We start from the raw sequence: 22,254 nt of genomic DNA on the forward strand, positions 1-22,254 counted from the left end.
AAAGCATGTGATCTACCAATTCTGAGCCTCTTGCAGTCTCCTGGCCTCTTCCTTGGAATCTACCAATTCCTTCCCATCTACCCCACTGCTTTATCATGGTTATGTGTTATCACCTGCTAACTCCTACCATGCTTATCACCTCCTCCCACCACGCCCAAGACAAAATAACCAGTCATTGCAGACCTAACAGGTCCCTGACAACTAGGGCTGCCTGGGTGTCCCAAAAAAACCCTTGCCAGATGAGGCAGATGGACTGTGATTTCAGCCAACATTACTGGTGAGGAGCATAATGGCAGCAATGTCTGCAGGTGCAGGGCATGTGTCCTGGGGTCAGGAGACAGCTTTATCCACCAAGACATCAACATCTGCGCTTCTCAAGGAATACTTGACTGCCAGCACAATAATCATTTTCACCTTGAAGGAATAAGTATTATTTTTTTCACTCTTTAGGAATAAGTCGAGTGATCCTTGAGCAAAGTTTTTCCAGTTCCACCTCTGAAGGGCTAAACCAGTTCTAGGGTGGGATAACAGATCTTAACCAAGAGCGACATTTGCCAGAAGAGGCACTCTAGAAATAAGTGTTATGCAACATTTCAAGAAAATCTGAGAGACTCCAGAATAAAGGCTATTTCCTATTGTCTTGCTTGTGTCCTATGGTAAATTCACCCAAGACACACTCATGGGATTCTGCATCCCCATGCCACTGCTGCTCACAACACCAAGACCATGAAATGACACAGAAAACTTCAGCTTGAGCTGATATAGTCTGGCAAAGGCATAAGCAATTCCAAACAATGATACTGAAGATTAAATCTTAGATAAAGGGATCACTAAAGTGCAAAATAAATTGCTTCTTTCACTCCAGGATATGTTTTCTGGTCTTTTAATCATTCCTATGTCTCCTGCACGAACTCTTCCAAGTTCAAGTCCAGGTGTGCAGGTCCAGACCATCGCTACATCCCCACCACTAGCTATAAAGAGAAACCTAGGGAACAGTATGAACAGTGGAACAGATGTGACAGTTCCCCTGCCCCCTCTCCTAGCCTTCCACTGGTTTTGGCTCAGTTATGCTCCTGAGTCTCCTGTGGTCTGCTTAATAACCACTGATGATTTCCCTTCCAATGTTCCTTTTTATCCCACTTTCCAGTATGTACAATGTCCTCAGGGAAGGAGTCCCACTAGCACTAGTTCCACAACCACCTCACTAGCTTCCCAATTACCACCAATCTTCTTCTGCCAAGAAGAGCTGTGCTAGTCCTTGGTCATCCTTTTCCACAAGGAACCACTAACATTCAGCACAGTACCCACCAAGGCCACTAGCTCTGCAGTGACAATGTTTCTTGGGGACGGATTTCTCCATTTTTCACTTCTGGTACAGGTTAAAAGGGCTTCTGCTTGCATGTGACTGATCATCTAACTAAGTCTTCCTGCAGTGCACTTCTGTCTTCTGCAGTGCTTGCCAGTTTACGTACCTTTCCATCACCTACTAAGACAACCTGTGGTGATGCCAGATTTGTGTCCAAGATACCAATGAGATGACCACACAGCTTACAGCAAAGAGCAGGTCCCTGTGAGATGCCTCCAGAAACACCATTGTGTTAAGATTCCCCACTCAGACCTACATTTTCAAACTGACAGGATCATTCTCCTTAAAACCATGTAACACATAAGATGCTGATTTTCTGTCAGTTCAGTTTCCTGGTCAAGATGTCAGGGGATACAAAAATCAAAAGCCTTCCAGAATTTGCTTCCATCAATATGTCACTTCGCCAAACAACTCTGTAACAATAAAAGATTACTAACTTGACAGAATCTTTACCCATGAACTTCTGTTTAATCATGTGTGAACATCCTCTAACAGCTGCATTTCTCCCCTTCTTGCATATTTCAGTTTGCTGTGGATTGTTTTCACAAAAACTGATGTCAGGCTGATGGATTTGTAGCCACCCATCCCACGGCACTCATTTTTCTTAAACACTGGTATGACATCAGCTTTCTTCCAGACTTAGGAATTTCCCCAGTGTTAAAAGCTTACTGGAAATCACAGAATGGGTAAGGTTGGAAGGGACCACAGTGGGGGTCATCTGGTCCACCCTCCCTGCTCAAGCACATCCTAGAGCACATGGCACAGGATTGCATCCAGACAGTTCTTGGATATCACCAGTGAGGGACAAGCCACAAATCTTCAGCCAAGGTTTTTTTTTTTCTTCTTTTTAGTACTGCATGCAAGTTATCCAATCCTGCTGATTTCAGTTACTGTTTGAAATGAAAGCAGAATGTCACCATCTCCATATACAGCAGCACTATCTGCCTTTTTTCAAAGCAAGGATCAGAAAAAAAATCATTGAGCATTTCTTCCTATCTTCCACATGTAGAGTTATTACCAAATAATGACTGAAATTACTGTTAACCGTGTCTGTGTGTTCCTAATACAATTCAAACCCCTCACAATTTTATGATTTTTAGTTAATTTTAATATTCACACAAAACAGTATTTTTTAAAAGAAAATGTGATTTGAGAGAAAACAAAGCAAGTAGGGAGCAATTTCAACCAGAAGACTGCAGCTTGGCATAGTAAGTTTCTCAGTTCTACATATAAACCCAGTCCATATCCACCTAAGAGGAGCTGAAATACCACCACTGATTCCAGAAGAAGTGCAGAAGGCATATTTTGTTCACATTCAGTGTACACTTAAAAAAGATGATCTGCTGCAAATATTTAGCAGGCAATTTACCAATCCTCCTAATATGGCAGAAGAAATAAAACCTACAAAACATAAGTTTTTATTTCCACACTTAATTTAGGCTCCAGCCCCTACAGCAGCAAATTCAACTTTTAACATCTTCTGTCACTTAATACAGTAGAGTAGTCTATTTTTTTATGTGAGCTGGAGGGCAATGTCGTTCTTTCCTTACTTGCACTTTTGGTTGTTACAACACAGCTATAGTGATCCTATTCAAATCTTAACTGGCAAAAAAAAAAGAATGGCTTTGGTAAAGAAAATACGTTCAAAAGCTTTGAATATGGCTTTGATTCTGAGAAGATGTTAGGCACTATTTTAATACTCCAGCATATGCTTGTCCACACCAAACTGAGACAGCAGGATTATTTCCATATCTAAAGTTATTAGCATTCATGACAGCTAACAGGATCAGGACCAATAAAATAAGTGGTTTAGAAAATCAGGAGCATGTGAAACAAGGGTCATTTTCAATCTTCAGTATAAAAGCTGGGAGCTTGACTTCTATGTTTGCATATATATGTATACATGTTATTATTCACCTTGAGACACCTGATTTGGAGAAAGAAATTTACAAATATTTAACTCCACACATTCAGACATCCAGCATGCTACTAAAGTAAGTAACGGGAACAAAAGCAAAAATCAACACAAGGTTAAGAAAACAGAGATTAAAGAATTTTAAAAGAAAATACAAGTGAAAAGAAATTAGGAAAGAAAATCAGATTTCTAGACAGTGACAGAAACAGCCCAGACACCTGCAGGCCCAAAGAAGCAAATTGTGAGGAGGAGAAAGAAACTCAGTGTGGATTAAATGTAAAAGGATTTAAGTCATTAACAAGAGATCAAAGGGAACATTAGAAGGGAGGGAAGGCTTTACAAGTGTCTGAGATAGGAGACCTTGGAGGAAATATGACTAGGATAAAATCATTATGCCTCACACTAAAAATAATAAAGGGAGTAGGATGATGGTTGGAATTAGCTAGAGTCCATGCTTGGTTATAAGCTATATGATGCAAGAAACCCAGAAGATTTCTAAAAAAAGACCAGCTAAAAATAACAGGAGGGCTTTTTCACTCTACCTAATATGTGATGCAAAAACTAACATCGGGAGTGGTAAACAACCATGGCAGACACCCACTGGGCCTCAGCAAGTGAGCAAAAATCACATGGATGTGCACAGCTTTTGTACATGACTGCCAGTGTTGCTTGGATGCAACAACATTTGCATTCAACAAAACCTATTTCAGTGCAAATGCAAATTGATTACTAATGAATTTTGTTCACATACAACTGAGAGAAATCCACAGTGATTGGAACTACACTGGTTTCCACCCGCTGAGGTTCAGTTGTGCCCATTATTATATATATTCAGATCAGCAAATAATGGATTATTCTATGAGCAATAAAATAGCATAAATAAAGAGTGGAGACAGAAATTAAGAAAATATAAAATAATCAGATATGCAATCTCACTGCAAAGGAAGTAAAGCTCAGTATTTAACCGATTCTCCACAAGCTCTTCAAGAAAACATAGGACAGATGTGCATGAATGATGTTTGTCACCTAAGTAAAGGTGCTATTCACAACCCTACTTAAGAGTAGCACGTAGTCAAACTCAGAACAAAGTTTAGCAAAGTTAAAAAAAAAAGAAAGAGGAATTAGAAGAAGCATATGAAAAAACAGTCTTACAAAAGAAACTGTATTTTAGTCCCACAGTGACAAATCCACTGAAAATGGGCAAACAGGTTGAATTAAGAAGTTAGCTGACAAATTAAGCAAATGAGAGCAGTCATCAAGGTGTAAGAAAGCATGTGAAAAAAAGGAGAAGCAAGAAATCAAATCAGTGCTTAGTGAGGGAAGCGTGCAGTACTCCTTCACTCCTCACTTATATCTTTTCTTAAAACAAAGAGCCCCACACATTCAGATAAGTCATAATAACTGTTTCAAGGACACAGAAAGGAACAAGAGGTTAGCTGCAGATAGTGTAGTAATGTGTCCATGGATAGTAAATTCTTAGAAATTCCTAGTACATCTTCTGCTCCTGCTCCATTCCTTATCTCAGTGTTCATAATGACAAATGGAAAAAGCACAAGCTGGCACAGATAACTCTCTAAACCTGAATGCTCATATGCAAATGTCTGTGTGAGGGAGGAAGAGCTTCCAAGGCACAAAGAACAATAGGATGTGCTGACCACCGTTAGGTGGGAAGAGAAACTGGTGCTAGGCCAGTGAACACAGTAAAGTCTGTGCAGCACACAGTATTTGCTGCTCAGCAGGGATCTTGCTCTAACGAGGAAACCTCATGTGGCATGAGAAAACTGGACAGCAAGATGCTGGAAACACATAAAGCCCTATAGTGAAATATTTTTAAAAACGAAAAACCCCAAACAAACAACAAAAAACACAACAAAAAACCAACCAACCAACCAACCAAAAAAAATTATATTCCAAATTCTTTAGGGGAAAAAAATCTCTTCTGAAATGTGAAAGAAGGACAGAAACACCTGTTGAGCTCCCTGTGGTCTTCATCTCCATTTCCATCTCAGGGTTGATCAGCCTTTCTCTCCCATATTAAGTGGATCTGGGTAGGTCATGATTGGTCTCTGGCACCCTTGCTTCCCTGACACGATCCAGAAAGCTCTCCCCAGTCCCTACCTCTGGTGAAAACAGCCCTGGACAAGTCTCCAAGAACCACTTGCACAGAAAAAGAAAAGCAATCTTCTCTGAGGGTTTTCCAAGTCTGTTTACACTTACATTTGTTTCTGCACTTCCACTGAAGTTTCAGACATGATTGTAAGCCTCAAAGGAAAAATAAAAATTCTTCCTTCAGAGACTCAACTCTGAAAATTGCCACTAGTTCTACTTGTTTCATCAATACTTTTGGCAGAGCCTGTGCCTCAGTGAATAAACATGTCTGGCACTTCAGACATTAGCTCAGTTAAAACTCAGGCACCTACACAGATGTGCATGCAAAGCTGCAGTAACAAACACTGCTTGAAAGGAGCAGCAGGAAAAGTGCAAGCTTTGCAAGCTGCAGGCTCCATAACTGGAGAATTAACTGGAAACATCTAATCAGGGATGCAGAACCCTGTAACATTATGATTTATTTAATGCAGTCAAACAACAGTCGGAGGCAATGAATCATATAGGAGATGACAAAGCTAGAGGGGATTTCTGTCATCTAGTTTAACCTGCACATTGATCAGAGTTTACCCCCATATTAATCACTTGAGATTGTAATCTAACACACTCTTAAACACCTCTCCTGATTATGCTTCACTTACCCCCTTGTCCTCATGCAGGTCACTCCGTTGCTAATTGCACTTCTAGTTAGGAGAAAAAGTGTCTAGTGTCTAATTTAATTTTGCCTTTTTTAGTTTCAAGCCGTTGCTCCTTGTTATGCTGTCTCAAGCACTGTAAATAATCCCTCCCCCTCCTCCATATTATTACCTCTCAAATATTTATAGACTGTTATATCCACCCTTAGACTCCTTTGCTACAAGCCATACATCATTTTTGTCACCCTTCCCTCTATCCTTTCAGATTTATCTATGTCCTCTTATAATGAGATGCTCAAAACTCCTTTGCTGTTTTCCCAAATACAGTGAACTCGGAGCAGCAGAGGGGCTGAAATGCTCATCCCTCCTTGCTTCACAAGCAATGCCTTTTTAAACAACTCTGAGCAGAACATGTTATTCTGATAGGAACTGAAAATTACAAAGCCATGGCCACCACACTATGGAGTGGTTCATTCATCACATAGTTGTATCAGTCAGGTATTAAAAAAGCATACTAAGGGGAAGTTTTATCCTAAATCAAGGAAGGATTCTTCAAAGCAAAACACTTCCACAATATTTACTTAGTACAGCCTGAAAGAGCAGCTAAGAAAACCACCTTAAATGCTGGAGACCACCTTCAGGAACTGCTTTCCGAGACAAAGTCTAACTTGTGCTGTGGAAAACATGACAATCCAAGAAGGTAGAACAGTTCATAAACTCTTACAAGAGACACATACAAATGTGATTCTTTTTCTCTCAACTGCAACAAACTGGAGAAAACCAGATGATAATGATGGATGGAAAAGTATTAGTTATTAACAAGTGAAGGATGCAAAACTTCTTTCTTTGTTAGCTGTTACAATCCAGTAAAGACGTCACATTAAACTACAGTCTTTACTTTTGAACAGAGATTTTTTGTGGGGGAGAGAAGCAATGGAAGGGATGCTTGGAGATCTTGGGGAGATGGCAGGGCCAGGAGGTAGCCAGCAACTAAAACTAGTAAAGAAGCAGCTGTAGGTCCAGCAGGAGAAAATCATTCTTTGAAAGTAATGAGGAGACCAAGACATAAGGGAAGAGCAGGAGGATGGACCAGTAACCACTGTAGACTCATCAAGCTCTCTGAGGGCCTACAACCATCATGTCAGCCCTTGCATGGGCAACCAAAGCTAATGCTGCCTTCTCCTGCTCACTCTTGATGAGGCTGCTGTTACCTGAACTATCAATTCCCTCCACCACCTGTCAAACCCCACAATGCTAATTCTTTGCTAAAAATTCTACCATTGAGTGTTACTAGGTCAAAAGAGTCAGGATTTCTTCCACAGGCTTGCAGATGCTGATCACTATTGAGGCTGGCTGAACTTCAAATTTCAATACACTGACTTAATGTCAATGCAAACAAGTAGGCATTTCAGAGATTCACAGAATAGTCTAGTTTGGAAAGAACCTCTAGAGACCAGCTGGCCCAAATTCTGCTCAAAGCAGGGATGGCTTCCCAACTAGATCACGTTGCACAGACATTATCCAGACAAGTTTTGAGTCTCCCTGAGGATGGAGGCTCCACAACCTCTCGGGACAACCTGTTGCAGTCCTTAAGCACTCTTAAGGTGAAATGTCCATGGCAGCTTCCTCATGATACCCACCGGTTGACTAAAATGAGGCTTTTTGACGAAGGCGAAATTCTGACAGCACATGACACTATACTGTAAATACCTTTAGAAATAGGAAAAGATCTCTGAGATCATCAAGTCCAACCCTTGATCCACTAAGCCATGGTTACTAGACCATGGCACTAAGTGCCGCATCCAGTCTCATCTTAAAAACCTCCAGGGACAGTGAATCCACCACCTCCCTGGGCAGTCCATTCCAATGTCTGATTACTCTCTCTCTGTAAAAAATTTCTTCCTCATATCCAAGCTAAATCTCCCCTGGCACAGCTTAAGACCATGCCCTCTTGTCCTACTGCTGGTTGCCTGGGAGAAGAGTCCAATGCCCACCTGGCTACAACCTCCTTTCAGGTAGTTGTAGAGAGTGATGAGGTCTCCCTTGAGCCTCCTCTTCTGCAGGCTGAACAACCCCAGTTCCCTCAGCCTCTCCTCATAGGACTTGTGCTCCAGTCCTTTCCCCAGCCACCTTGCTCTTCTCTGGACCTGCTCCAACACCTCAATATCCTTCCTGAACTGAGGGGCCCAGAACTGGACACAGCACTCCAGGTGTGGCCTCACCAGCACTGAGTACAGGGCAAGAATCACTTCCTTGGACCTGTTGGCCACACTGTTCCTGATCCAGGCCAGGATGCCATTGGCCTTCTTGGCCATCTGGGCACACTGCTGGCTCATGTTCAGCTTCCTGTCAATCCAAACTCCCAGGCCCCTCTCTGCCTGGTTGCTCTCCAGACACTCTGTGCCCAGCCTGCAGCACTGCAGGGGGTTGTTGTGGCCAAAGGGCAGGACCCAGCACTTGGCCTTGCTGAACCTCATCCCGTTGGAATCAGACCATCTTTCCAGCAGATCAACAGTCCTCCCTAACTTGGTGGGTGTCATCTGCAAATTTGCTAATGGAGCACAACAACTGCAAGGTCATGGCACAGATTTTTGAAAACACAGTAAAATGATCCAAAAAGTAAAGGAAGAATAAAGAAGGCAAGATAGGATTTTCACAAGCAGCTAGGGCACTGCAAGTTCAAAGGGATCTCAGTACCATCATTCATTAGACATTGTACTACTGCTGACCCCACTATGAGAGATAAAAACACATCTGTTTGTCAAAGAGTTTCTAAGTGAAGGCAGCACCTACTTAGAGAAGTATAAAAAAAGTACTATATTGTTTCTGTCACACATAATAAATGTAGCAAAAGGAAATAACAAATACAAGCTTACTACTCACAATTGTTGACAATTATATTTGTCAACCAGTGATACTGAGAAGGTACCTGAACAACGAAGACAACAGGAAATGGACCACGACACAGTACAGGAGCAAGAGCTGGCATTTTGCATCATACAGTAATCCTGTCTATATTGGATGCTTCTAAATTGGGCCAACAACAGTAGAGAGCAGCAGAAAGAAGGGGTGCTTTCCAGCACCTTCCAGTCATCTGTTGATATGTGTTGCAGTCACCCCTCTGGCCAACTGCCAAACATGACCCTTAGTCTGTGACGAGGACCAAATATAATGAAGGAAAGGTGAAATGCAATCTCCTTCCCAAAGTGTGAGCTGCTTTCACTCTAAGGTGTTTAATGATCACACTTGCCTCCCCTCCCTGCCACCTAGTGACTTCTAAATATTAAAATGGCAGGGCTCCAAACTGACACAGAATGGTGTAGAACAAGGTTTTATAAACTGAGCATGTCTGAAAGGCACGTTTTAAATGCTTCACCATAGTCTTTCCTACATTTTGCAGATCCATTAACATAACAACATGACATCCCACAGAAGGAAGGACAATTACTCCAAATGCCCTGGGATAATGACTTTTTGCTACTCTGTACAATTAAATGGCCCTCTCTGTCGGCAACCTACAATTTCTTAAGGGAAAATTTCCCAGAAACAACAAATTCTGTTTGCAAAACGTTCTGCTAATGCCCTGCGACCATGGTCTGCTCCCTTCCCACAACCCTTCAAATTCCCAGTTTGCTTCTGAGTGGGAGAATACACTCTATCCACAGTAAGCACGCTTGACATGGTTAATGCTCAAACACCTCTTGCTTTGATATGATAATTCATTTTACCCCTTTTCAAAAACAACATGTCACAAGGGGATCTGAAAAACTGTCTCTAGTCTCCAGGTGTCATATTATTTCTGATCTGCCCATAAAATAGATACAGCGAGGAAAAACTCTCTCTCTGGCACTATGTCTGATTTGTGTGACTGTTTCACACATTACTCCTCTGCTGGCAAGCAACGCTCTGCGTGATGGAAGTCCAAAAGAAAAAAACGCTCTTGTGAAGCCAAAACCTTAGAGGAGGAACAGAATTACCACTGTCAAAATCACCTCTTGCCCAGTCTAATGTGAGTCATACAGGGCACCCTGCATTTCCAGGAGCCACCAGTTCCCCTGGGGCTTGCAGGGAGCTGCTGACTTTCCCTGCCACGAAGGGTTTCACTTTCCCTACTTGCTTTAATAATTACTGTAAATTCTTGCAAAATCAACACCTTAGCCTACCAAACTGAAACAATGAAACTCGCTCTGATGGGGTCTCTTGTTTTGCTTGTAGTTTAGGGTACTAATAAAATCATAGTTTGCGGTACCAGTAGTTTAGGGTACCAGCAGAATCATAAAACAGCTATGCAAGAATCCATCAAGTACCTGGTCCTGAAACAACCAAACATCTGCAGCAAGAACTTCATGTCACATGGCAATTTTTCATCTAAAAAAAGATGGTGTATGCTAAAAAGAAAAGCATTAAGGATATTTAAGCAGTATTTCTCACCAAAGCCTGTACTTGGACACCTGATAAAGGTACTCTACAAGACTGGATAAATGCAGAGCACATTCTAGAGCTTGAAAGCCAGCCCACAGTCACTGATATAAAATCAAAACTCATAAGTACTTACACTGTTTTCAACAGATGAACCCACTAAAATTATTTTGGACATAACTTTATTTGTACAGTGTAGTCACCTCTGAGCTAAGCACAAATGTCTGTTGCTACTTAGGTGCCCTAAAACCAAACTATGAATCATTCACAGATTCTTCCACTTCTGATGAACAAGGCTGACCCTGCCTTGATTCTTGCCTGGAATCACATCTTCTTTCTGGAGATGAAGGTATGTATTTTAAATGTTGTCATCCACAAACAGTTCTTTAGTAGATGCTAGTTATTTAGTAAAATGATTGAGAAACAATGTATTTAAATTGCTCACAAAGAGAAATCTGCTGTAAGAAAGATGACTGCTCTGATCAGAAACATTCAAACAATTCAAATTACTTTAAAATTAGGTATTTTTATGTTTTAAAATCTTTATTCAGCCATGTGAATTGTCTTAAGCTTGTGTGGTCAATGTTTTTCATTAAAATACCATAATTTAATTCAATTAATAAGTAATTATTATAGTGGGATTAATAAATTAAATACTGTCACTGACATTTTAAAAACATTAAGATCAAAGCTAATGCCAATTCTGTCAACAGTAAGACAATTTCATTTTTTCGCCTTTCTGTATGGACAAAGATTTTCTAGTTCTCCTGAGTTACACACAATCTCTACACATTACTGAATATACTGCTTTAATCTTTAGCCCGCTTTTTCCATGTCCATAGACAAAGCATGCAAATATGAAAGGAGTAACTGCATCAATTCAAAGGTGACACTAACATAATGAAAACAAAAAAGCTAATAAAAAGCTATTTACTGTTTTATTAAGCAGTTCTTCTAAAAGCTTCCCAAAGAAATTCCTCTACATTGGTCTGAAACTGCCTGTCTGCACTGGGTGCAACAAATCCATCTGACAAGACTTTAAATAATGTCATTTGACAGACACATATGCACTGCCCTTTTATTAGTTAATGCAAGGCATTGCCCACTTTAGAATCATCTTTTCACCTACATTATTGACATCAGCACAGACTACTAAAAATGAAATTTCCTTTTCCTTTTTTTCTTTACTTGTTTGCTTTTTTATTTTCTGTCTATACACAACCAGTCCATTACACCAGCTTTTTTGTTTAATACAAATTCAATTGCTGTATCTGTCAGGCACAGTTAGAAAAGGGAAAAAGCAATTTACACAGGAAAAAAACATTTTGCCTAGAGTCTTCACTTCAGTGCTTTTTGTGCTTGGCTATGCTTTTACTGAATATACAGACAAGTATTGTTGACTGTTATTTTTTGGGGTCTTTGTTTTACAAGGGTTAAATGCAACGCAGTAAGACGTAGTAAAGTGTAAGGACCTTATCAGTCTATTGTGGTTCATCACACCACGCCACACAGAACCAATGTACCACCCCTTCAAGTCACGTAAGGTTGACAGATCTTTGCTGCTGAAGTCAATAATGTTTTCTACATACTTGGCTTCTATACAATTCTGGAAACTCTCAAATTTTGAAGAAGACACACAGCCAGCCAAAACACAGCTGCCAGGACTGTGGCAGGAGTATGTATTTTGGGACAAAGGAGAAAAGCTGCCCATAAATCTCTACTCACAGGCATACACCTTACTGAATTTAATTACAACACCCATCTCTATCAAAGATGTTTTAATTTTCAAGTAAAAATAATCAATTAAACTATGAAAGACTCATCCTGAAAGACTCTCTTGCTAACTGTACCAAGAGAGCAGGCTGCTCTTGGAGAGGGGACTCCATAACCCCATCGTCACAGAGAGGGCAAGAGGTGCAAGAGCAGGTATAAGCAGCATTAGCCACTGACCTGGGCCATGAGCATCACCCTCCCAGCACTTTACCTGATGGTGTACTAGCTGCTGTCATGGCTGTACTCATTGAGTGCATAGGGCTGCTGCTTTCCAACGAGAGGCAAGAGCTGCCACCACCGTTCTTCTTAAGAAATGTCTCGGGGACACTAGGCAGGGGCACTGGGTGGCTGATTCCCAGTTCCTCTTCCTGAGCTTGCTGTCTTCTCAGTGCAACCTGGAAACAAAACACAGACCTAAGCACATGCTCTGTGGCTTGAGTACAATTTATACTGGCAACAATGAAAGACTCAGATTCCAGGCTGGTTTTTCCCTCTTGGCACTCTGAATGGCGTTGATCATAGAATCATACAATCATTAAGACTGAAAAAGACCTCTAAGATTATTTAAGAAGTCTAACCTTTGACCAAACACAACTATGTTAACTAAACCATACCACTAACAGCCATGTCCAGTCATTTCTGGAACACCTCCAGGGATGGTGACTCCAGCACTTCCCTGGGCACCCGTTCAATGGTTGACAACTCTTTCTGTGACAAAGTTCTTCCTGATGTCCAACTTGAACCTCCCCTGGTGCAGCCTGAAGCCATTTTGTCTTGTCCTGTTGCTAGCTGCCTGGCAGAAGAGGCCAACCCCCATCTTGCTATAACCTCCTTTCAGGTAGCTGTAGAGAGTGATAAGGTCTCCCCTGAGCCTCCCTCCTTTTCTCCAGGCTAAACAACCCCAGCTTCCTCAGCTGCTCCACAAATGGTTTACTCTCTAGAACCTTTTCACAATCCAGCCAGTGGGTAGAGGAGAATATAAAGGAGGTTATAAAGCTACCAACCCCTTTTTGTGTCCAAGCATATATGAACAAGCCTATGAAATGCTGGGGACATATACATCTTTCTCCACCGAGGCCAGAAGAGGACGTATTATAGCTGACTGCACTCACCCAACACAGCTGCTCCAGGGAAAGGCAGTCTGGAAAAAGTGTAGTTGCTACCCTCCTCTCTGCTGATACACAGCTGCTGGGGACAGGAAATTAATCTGCTTGCAGGGCTCTACTGTGCCTCTTCATCAGTATAAAGCAGCTCTTCATGAAGGCTTATACTTGTAATCTGCTACTTTGTTCAAGCCTGCTAGGTTCCCTTGCTGGCTCTTTGCTGGAAATGTTGCCCCTCAAGGAAATTTCAGTATATAGTGCACTGTACACAAAGAACCATTATGGAAGAAGCATGGCAAATGTAGGATGTAAAGAGCCTCTCATACAGCATCACACACATTGCATGTAGCTGGTCAGGCCTGGAAAAGCCGGAGCTTCCCATTTTTTTCCCAACACTGACAATATTTCAAAGCCTAGCTGGCACTGGCCAAGCCCATAGGCACTATGCAGTCTAGGTACAAACCAACCAGATCTGTTGCTAACAGAGGGTCCCTTCTGCCTCATGTGAACTGGTAGATCAATTCTGCACATCTGTCCACTCATGCAAAGTTGTGATATGTGTCCAGGAGGTATATATGACACTGCTACAGCTACCTGTCCTGCTCCTTGTCAGGTGACTGATTTGCATCTTTATTTGAACCTTGGAAATTCTGATTACAGACTGGCATTGTGGGCTTTTCTTGCTTGAAATTCTCCTGGATATCTTGGGCAGGACTTCCCTACATTTTCATGTTCAACAGCAACATTTTTACTAATACAAATGTGTAATACTGTTAATTAGTATTAGCTCTTCCAATAAAAGAAATCCCAAGCAGGAGGTGTAGACTTGCGAACACCACTGTAACTCTGACTTCACAAGCCAGTAACCTTGACCTGTGAAATTCCACCAGTGTCAAGGGGCTTATTGCAGAAATATACTGAAAGGGGGAAAGACAAACTCTCAGTGTGCAACTCCTACACAGATAAGGTTTAGTTAGGGAGGCTTTCAAAGCCACTTTCAAATACTAGGCAGGGAAGACAAAACCCACAGGAGGGCCATCACCAAAGCCTGCTAGCAGGAGGCATCCACTCCCTAGAAGAAGCAGCTGAGCAGCTAGAGAAGAGTCTGTGCAGAAGGAGACACTTGCTCTGACAACACCGCACTTTGTGCTCCCTTCCTCGAGGCAGATGGCAAAGGGATTCATGTTTATTATTTCACAGTTCACACCAGGCAGAGAAAATGCATGTAACTTGGGCATAACAATTATTTCTGGACTGCCATGCCACCGACAAAGAGGAATTGTTTAAATGAACAAAAACTCAATCCCAGTGAGATCTGAAGACATTTCATAAACTTGTACTCAATAACTGAACAAAAAAATGGGGAAAGATTTAATCCAGAGCTGCTAAGATTTTTAAAAGCTGTCTGGCCGACATTCATTTTATGTGGGATCACGAAGCTCTGAGCGAACGTCAGTTGCAGGATGCGGGGGTCTGATACCACTGCCTTTACCTGCACCAGCAGCTGCCTTCTCATTTGTCTGTAAGGGACCGTTTACACCAACTAAAGAGCGCAAGTCCCCCGGCCAGAGCTCATATCCAGTAGCCACTACATGCCGACTACTCCTCTTAATGTTGTTTTTCAAGATAAGGATCAGAACGGTTAATATAGCCCTACATTTGCCCTGCCTGAGAGCTGTGATTTCAGCTGGACTACCAACGAAACAAAGTTATTCTTCCTCTAAACTGGATGCTGTTTTCTTAACGGCTACTGAGCCCTCGTTTAGATTTAAAATGACCCACTGCCGTAGCGATTTGCAGAGCCGCTATATGCAAAAAATAAGTCAGAAATGAGCTCAAGTAATGCCTCCCAGCATCAGCAAACGCAACCACGGCTGTCCCGCGCAGCCGGGAGCTGTCCACAGGGCTGGGCTGTAGCCGGCTGGGGGAGCGGCGCTCGGCCGTGCGCTCACCGCCGCCCCTCGCCCCGCTGCCGCCGGCTCGCCCCGACCACAATCCTGCGCGCCTCTGGGGCATCTCCCATTTGTTATGTAAAAAAAAATTATATAACCTAGGAGAAATACAGCTGAAAGTCTCATTAACGTAGGAAGGAGCCGATGCAACTACTGACTTGAGCCCGGGGCGAGGCCACCCGCGGTCGCACACCGCACCTCGGCGCGGCCGCCTGGCCCCGACGGCCACCAACCCCGCTGGGCGCAGGGCACTGCCCGCCGCCGGCAGACACCCCTCGCCGCTCCGGGAAGAGCTCACCTGCGCTGCCATCACCCGCTGCCGCTCGGCGATCAGGCTGCACTTGTTGCACTGGCAGTCCCGCCACATGCAGAACCGCTTGTGCCCCTTCAGCGGCGAGGAGTAGCCGTGGTTGCGGCAGCGGGCACACTTGGGCATACGCGGCCGCTTCTTTCCCGCCGCGCCGGCACCCCTGTCCGCTGGGACGGCCGCCATGGGCGCTGCCGCCTTCCCGAAGCCGCCCGCCTTGTCCCCCGGCCCCGCGACGTCCGGGGGCTTGCTGAAGGCCGGGGTGTCACTGGGCATCGCGGCGGGCTGGCAGCACCCGGGCCAGGGGTCGGAGCGGCTCTGCCCGCCCCCGTCCCGTCACCCCACGCGTTTTGGCGGGCAGAGGCGGCTGCTGTTTCCCCTCCTGCCTTGCCTCCCCCCACCCCTGCTCCGGGGGGTCCGTGCGGCCGCAAAGTCCTCGCTATCCCGGGGAGCTGGCGCCGAGTAGTTCCCTGGGGCGGGGGGAGCGCCACCCCTCCCTTCCCACTCCTCCCTCCCCCACCAGGCCGGCCCGCGGCGGGAAAGGCGGGTCCCTGCCCGGGCGGGTGGCCGTCGGACGCACAGCGGGGCGGTGGGTGCGGGACCGGGGCGGCCCCGAGCGCGGGCGTGGTGCCGGAGATACCCGGGGGGTCGGCTCAGCCGCGGGGCCCACAGGTCCCGCCCGACACCATGGCCCGGCCCTCGGTCGGAGGCGGCCCCGCGGCGTCCCTGCGGCCTCTCCGCGCCCGCGCTGCCGGGGCAAGTCAGGTTTGGGCAGGCGACCAACATGGCCTGGCCCGAGGAGAGCTGTGACCCCCAAATAAAACGTCCGTGTTGCCGCCGCTCAGTTGCTCTCTGTCGTGAGGCTGCTGGACTACATCTCCCGTTCACAGGTTCCCTCCCACGCGTATCTCTCAATGGGTATAAACACTCTTGGATCGATAGCTGTGTGGGCAGGTGATCCCAACAAGTACAGGCAGTGAGAGCGTGGTGACAACTTGGTAGCCATCGCCTCTGGAGTGGGTGTCGATGGCAGAGCGGCTGTACTCTGCAGGGGAAGACAAGGGAAGATGCTTTTTTCTTCTTTACATAGACCGCCCTTCCAACTTTGCACTATCTGATTTATAGACGCATACAGCTCTACAGATATTATTTACAGTATTAATATTTCCTCTGTTACACCTTTAAATCTTTCTGAGCTCAACTTTAGATGATGCTATCTTCATGCTGAAATGAAACTATTAAATTACATCTCAATCTAAGATGAATGACAACTGTCAAACGAGTGACTCAACAGAGATGAAGCAGAAAGCGCCTGAGATTATGTGAGGCTGATTTATAAAGATTGCATAAAGATTTCTATAACCTCAGCTTCATGACTCAGCATATCAGATGGTAATAAGTTACAGTAGGTAGAAATTTATTTCTGCTGGAAGAAGCCGAGGAAAGCGTCTCCCTCTTTGAGATCAGCTAACTCCCAGCTAATTCTGCTTAGACTGAACCTCCGTGCTGGAAACAGTGAGTGCCTATCCCAGCCTGAAGAAAGCCCTAGATCTTTCCTGCTTGATCCTTTGCATTAGCCTTTAATACATCACATTTAAAGAACTTTTTTCTTCACAGTACAACATTGGAGACATTTATGGCACTTTCCATCCTCTAGAGAGACGACATTAAACCTCACTGTTAAGCCCTGGTCTCGAGCAGCCACATGGTTCTCAAGCAACACCCCAGCAGAAGTTCTATGGGCTTGGTGCGGGGGTATTGCCATCATTCAACTCACAGAAACTGAAACTTTTTCGTTGCTGAGATTGACATTTCTGATGTCAATAACTGCACATTCTCCTGCAAGAGAGGAGAAGACGAATACAACGTTTAGTGGAACAAAATTAGGATTTGTCTTTACACCTAATGGTGCATATTACTAATATTTAAGGAGGTGAACAATGCAAACAGGCCTACTTAGCGTCCTATATCAAAATATGAAATTCCTCCCTGAATTAAACCAGTTGAGATCTTCTCAACTCATAGAGGCATTGATCAGTTTCTGAAGTTGTTGTCTAGGAGCAAGTGAGTCCTGAAAGTGAATCTCCAGTTTGTGAGGGTCAGTGCATGGTGGAGCACATGCACAGGAATGTTTTCAGGTGCTCACATGCAAATTGTCTTGGAGTCAACTGAAAATGCAAATTAAAAAGTAGATGAAAGGAGGCTAAATCAAAAGAACAAGAAAGGCAAAATAAAATAAACCCCAACAAGATGAGGTATGGAGAGGTAGGAGAAGAAAAAGCACATCAGAAACGACAGGAGGAGAAAGAGAAAAACTCGAAAGGGTCAAAAAAGAGGAGAGATAAAAGAAGCACAGTATATAAAGCAAGCAAACGCAAAGTAGAAATAATAGCAGTCATCAGCTGCTTATATATGCCTTTTCACTAGAAACAAGTGTGACAGCTAACCTCAGAGATGAATTACAAGATGCAAAAAATGCAACAGTTCCAAGAAGAACGAATATTCATTCATCACTGTTTCACATAACTAGTATTTTCTACTCCTGATTTTCAGGCTAGCTGCACAGATCTTTATTATCCATAATGTTACAGAACCTACTGGTGAGGGGAAAAAAATGATCTGATATTTTGTGTTCTGGATGAATACCACCAAAATACCTAGATGCAAGATGCCTACTTGCATGATGAATGCAAGTACACGATTGATCATTTAATAATGAATTGCTTTTGTTTTGCTAGCTCAAGTCACACTTTGAATATGGGGTTAGAGTGCAGTGTTTTTCTCAATTTTTTTAATGGGTGCTTGGTGATACTGGATTTGTCATCTGTGGAGCCATGAAGTAATAGGAGATAGTCATAAACTGCCATTGGTCCTAACACAAATCACAGCAACCTCACTGCAAGTAGGAAATTGTAGTCATTGTCATTCATTTAATGTACGTCTTAGCATCTCTGGTTTGAGCCTGTCCAGTGATGATGGCAATGACAAAACATTACTGCAGTTTGCTGGCACCTTTGGAAATAACTGTAATCAATGTTTCTGAAGAAAAAAAAATAATCAAAAGACAGTTTTGCCTTTTTTTTTTTTTTTTTAAATAGGTATCTGAAGGTTGTCCTTTAGGTTTAACTTTTTTTGTACAAGCCTTTAAAGTACAAAACGTCGTCTGTTAGTGATGATCTGTCCTTTGCTGATGCATGCCTTTGGCTGATCCCTTGAACCTTGCAAAAATGTTTTATTTGCCAACAAGATTATCATTTGGCATGACCGAGCAACCCAATAGAGGGGTCGCAAATTAAAAAGGGTTTAATTCTAACACTGTTGACTGGAAAGTGAGGACCTTTCACCGAAGTAAGCGTGGTTAAGTGCGTTTAATAAGTCCATTTTAGAGGTCTGCTAGATCTAATTCTGTTGTTTTTTGTTTGGTTTTTGTTTGTTTGGTTTGGTTTTTTCCTGTCAGTGGGTCAAACCAGAGAGGTTTTGCCCTGTCTGGTTGCAGTAGATATTTTTGACTCTCCCAGGTCATTTTACAGACTGGATCCCCAGGGCTGGTTGGTGAATTCCCAGCAGAGCCTCAGCTGCAGGAGTGGTGAAGGATAGAAGATAAAGCATGCATGCTGCCGGTCCACATTGTTTGAAAACATCGGCGTGTTCATAAACACTTTGGTCATTTAGAACAAAATATCAAAGACAGCCAGAGGGAGTCAAGCGAAGGAGGGAAACCATGCCAGCATGTTCCCCTGAGACACTGATAGGAGCTGGGAAACTCCTCAATGTTGGACTTCAGTGCTTCCCTGCAGCTTTGGGTCTCTTGGCTGCCCTATAGCCAGCAGTTTAGCAGAATAAACGGGTGTAACTGCCATCTGCACTCCTCCATTTGTGTTATTTCACACATGTAATTTACTCATGTGAGTCATCGGCTTGATATCAGTGGGTCTACTTGTGCGAGTAGTCTTCCATGCAAATGTATTTGCTGGAGTGACAGACATCATCGTGACAACTAAATGGATTGAAAAGATACTTCAGGAAAAATCCAGTAGGTGGCATAAATAAGCTGTATATTTTTTTCCACTTTCTATTATACATTTTTTTTTCTTTCATTCATTCCTTATTTTAAACCTCATTTAACTTACAGGGAAGCTGAAGTTTTATCACTTGGCTCTTAAAACACAATCTCACAGGCAAAGGTTTTATTCCAAATTGAGAAATTTTTTTACACTTTCTGGCAGCATATAGCTTTCCCCCTTCCCCCCCCCCATATTTATGTTTTTTGTTTTCTGTTTTCAAGTTATACAGCTAGGACTGCCTACACCACAACGAAAGGTAAGGGTTTCTTATTAGGACAGGCATATCTGAACTGCTTGATTCACTTCTCCTCAAACTCCTTTTTCCTTTTTTTCCCTCTTCTTTGAAGTTCAGGCTTCCACTCTCACTTGAGTGAACAACTAAAGCAGTTGATAGTGCTGCCACCACTTGGCTATTTGCTGCTTTTCCTCGGTGAGAGTTAGGAGAGTCCTTGGGATGGTGGTCCACAGCTTCTCTCCAGTGAGCACAGGGATGTCTTTCTGCATCAGCCTGAAAAGCTGCTGTGCTTAGCTCCACTTACAAAGACTACTGGTTGTTAGCAAGGTGGGACAAATTGAGTACTTTCTTCAGCACCCTCAGTTCGTGTTCTTTTCTCTTGGCACAAATCCATACCCTTTGGGTGACACCCCTGCAGGGGACCCTTCTTCAAAGGGTACAAGAAGGGATGTTGGCAGGGGACAGGAAACAGCATCATCTGTATCCCGAGTTGGAGAACAGGCCTGCCACAGCAGGTGATATGCCTTAATGGTCACTTAAGTGATGGGTTCACTCATACTCTGCTTGTTGGTGTTCTCCCAACATGTGGAAAAAGAGCGTTCACATCAGTAACTTCAGATGACCTACAGCTGAGAAAAGCCACCGGAGATTGTTGCCTGAGCAAATGCATATTTGTTTGCAAGACACCTGCTAATCAGAATCTAGAGTTTAATGGTCCAAAATCCAGGGCTGTGGTAAAACCTGTTTACATAAAACTCAAGAAATGCCTGCCTGTAACAACAAACAGCTCTTCCCTTTCATAACTGCGAGCCCTGCCAATTACATTGGCCCACACTGCTCAGTAAAAACAGGATTCACTGAAAACAAAATTCACTCTGTTAGATTATGCCAAATACAGTAAAAATCAAAGCAGTTTTCAAGTTCAATGAACCAAATAGAATGGAGATATTTTAAAAATGGGTATGTTTATCATGTTTCCACCCTGAGTAGTTTTACTAATAACAGGCATAAAGAAGAGAAAAAATTACCTTTTTTTACTAATGCTTACATTCTCCATTTCCTAATTTGTTCATGCAAATTGGAATCATTTCATTGCAGACTTAAAGGGTGAGAAAACCATGCTGTTAGCTCCTTAAAAATTTCAGTCATTGTTAATAATTGACTTGGATAGCTATTTGAAAGCATTATTAGGTCCAACTTTTAAAACAGGAGTTAAAAAGTGAGCGTGGAGAAAACCACTGAATTGCTTCTTCTCAGTATTCATTGTTCATTTTAGGCACACTTAAAAGTTAATTGGATCCAGTGACTTAGAACATTGAAGACTCCTGCATGACTCATTAAGCTGACATTTCAAACATTTGTAATTTACACAGTAAGAATGATAGAGTCAGATAAGCCATCTATACATTTGAGCTCCTTCATCAGGGTAGGACTACTGAAGAGAATGCCCTTAGTTTTGAGTATCATCATCAATTCAGCTCTAAGACATCTGTAATGGAGCTGAGTTTGATAGACTGCTAGAATGTGAAAAACTAAACTCCAACCTCTTAAAAATAGGCAACACTATTAATTGCTACTTTTTTATTTATGATCTTTAATGTTTTAATGGATACAGTTAAATTTCCACATCATTGAGCAAGCCAATTGGTATTTAAAGGAAGAAATAGATCATTTCAAATTATAAAGCACTTGCTTTATTACCTATGCCTTCTTTAAGTGATGCAAGTTTTTATTATTTTGCATTCTTGATCTTCAGAAACTTAAAACTGCTGGAGCTCCATGATTCTGAGGGACAGTTACAGCTGAGGTAGCAGAAGGGGCAGGTTTTGCTGTGTCAATTTGTTGTCCATCCAATTTATTTATTCATGCCGTGTTATTTGTTTCTGCTATTTCAGAAGCTTAATAGAAACAAAAGTATTGTTACAATATCTCCTAAATTTATTTTCTTCTTTTTTCTTTAAGTCTAAATAAACATATTCTTCACGTAATATTTTGCAGTCAGGGGAGCATTCTGTGCGAATTTCCCATAAAATCAGTCAGGGTAGCACCCATGTCTGAGAGCAAAGTGTTGTGCTGCTCTTCCCCCATTTCTTCCCACTTTCTGTGAGAAGTCTTTCGAATCCACTGAGTGAGGCAGGGGTGTCAGAATTCCCTCCAGACACAGCTGAGCCCTTCCAAATATTTTAATGAAACTCAAATGATTGCTACTTAATCAGCCATGCTGTGAAATGACTTGATGTGAGCTGCTGACCTTTCACGTTTCCTAGTCTGAGAAAGAGACTTTTTTCTTCCCTGGGAGCCTGACTCTTCCACTGAAGCCTCTCCTGTCTGCCCTCCATGCCCCAGAGCCCCCAGAGCAATTGGACAGTTCAGAGGTGG

General features: G+C 43.0%; 1 protein-coding gene across 1 annotated transcript in view; it reads right to left on the reverse strand.

The window, feature by feature from the left end:
- DMRT1 (doublesex and mab-3 related transcription factor 1) overlaps positions 1-16,283 on the reverse strand; it is a 67,675-nt gene extending 51,392 nt beyond the window's left edge. Inside the window, exons 1-2 of the mRNA XM_051788470.1 lie at positions 15,568-16,283; positions 12,426-12,609 (exon numbers count right to left, since the gene is read on the reverse strand). Of these exons, the coding sequence (XP_051644430.1) occupies positions 12,426-12,609; positions 15,568-15,852 (469 nt within the window). The 5' untranslated portion in view covers positions 15,853-16,283. The remainder of the gene's footprint in view (positions 1-12,425; positions 12,610-15,567) is intronic.
- Between the last annotated feature and the right edge of the window lie 5,971 nt (positions 16,284-22,254).

This window comes from Manacus candei, unplaced genomic scaffold (assembly GCF_025592945.1).
Source record: "Manacus candei isolate 608988 ecotype Guabito, Panama unplaced genomic scaffold, ASM2559294v1 h1tg000024l, whole genome shotgun sequence".
NCBI lineage: Eukaryota > Metazoa > Chordata > Aves > Passeriformes > Pipridae > Manacus > Manacus candei.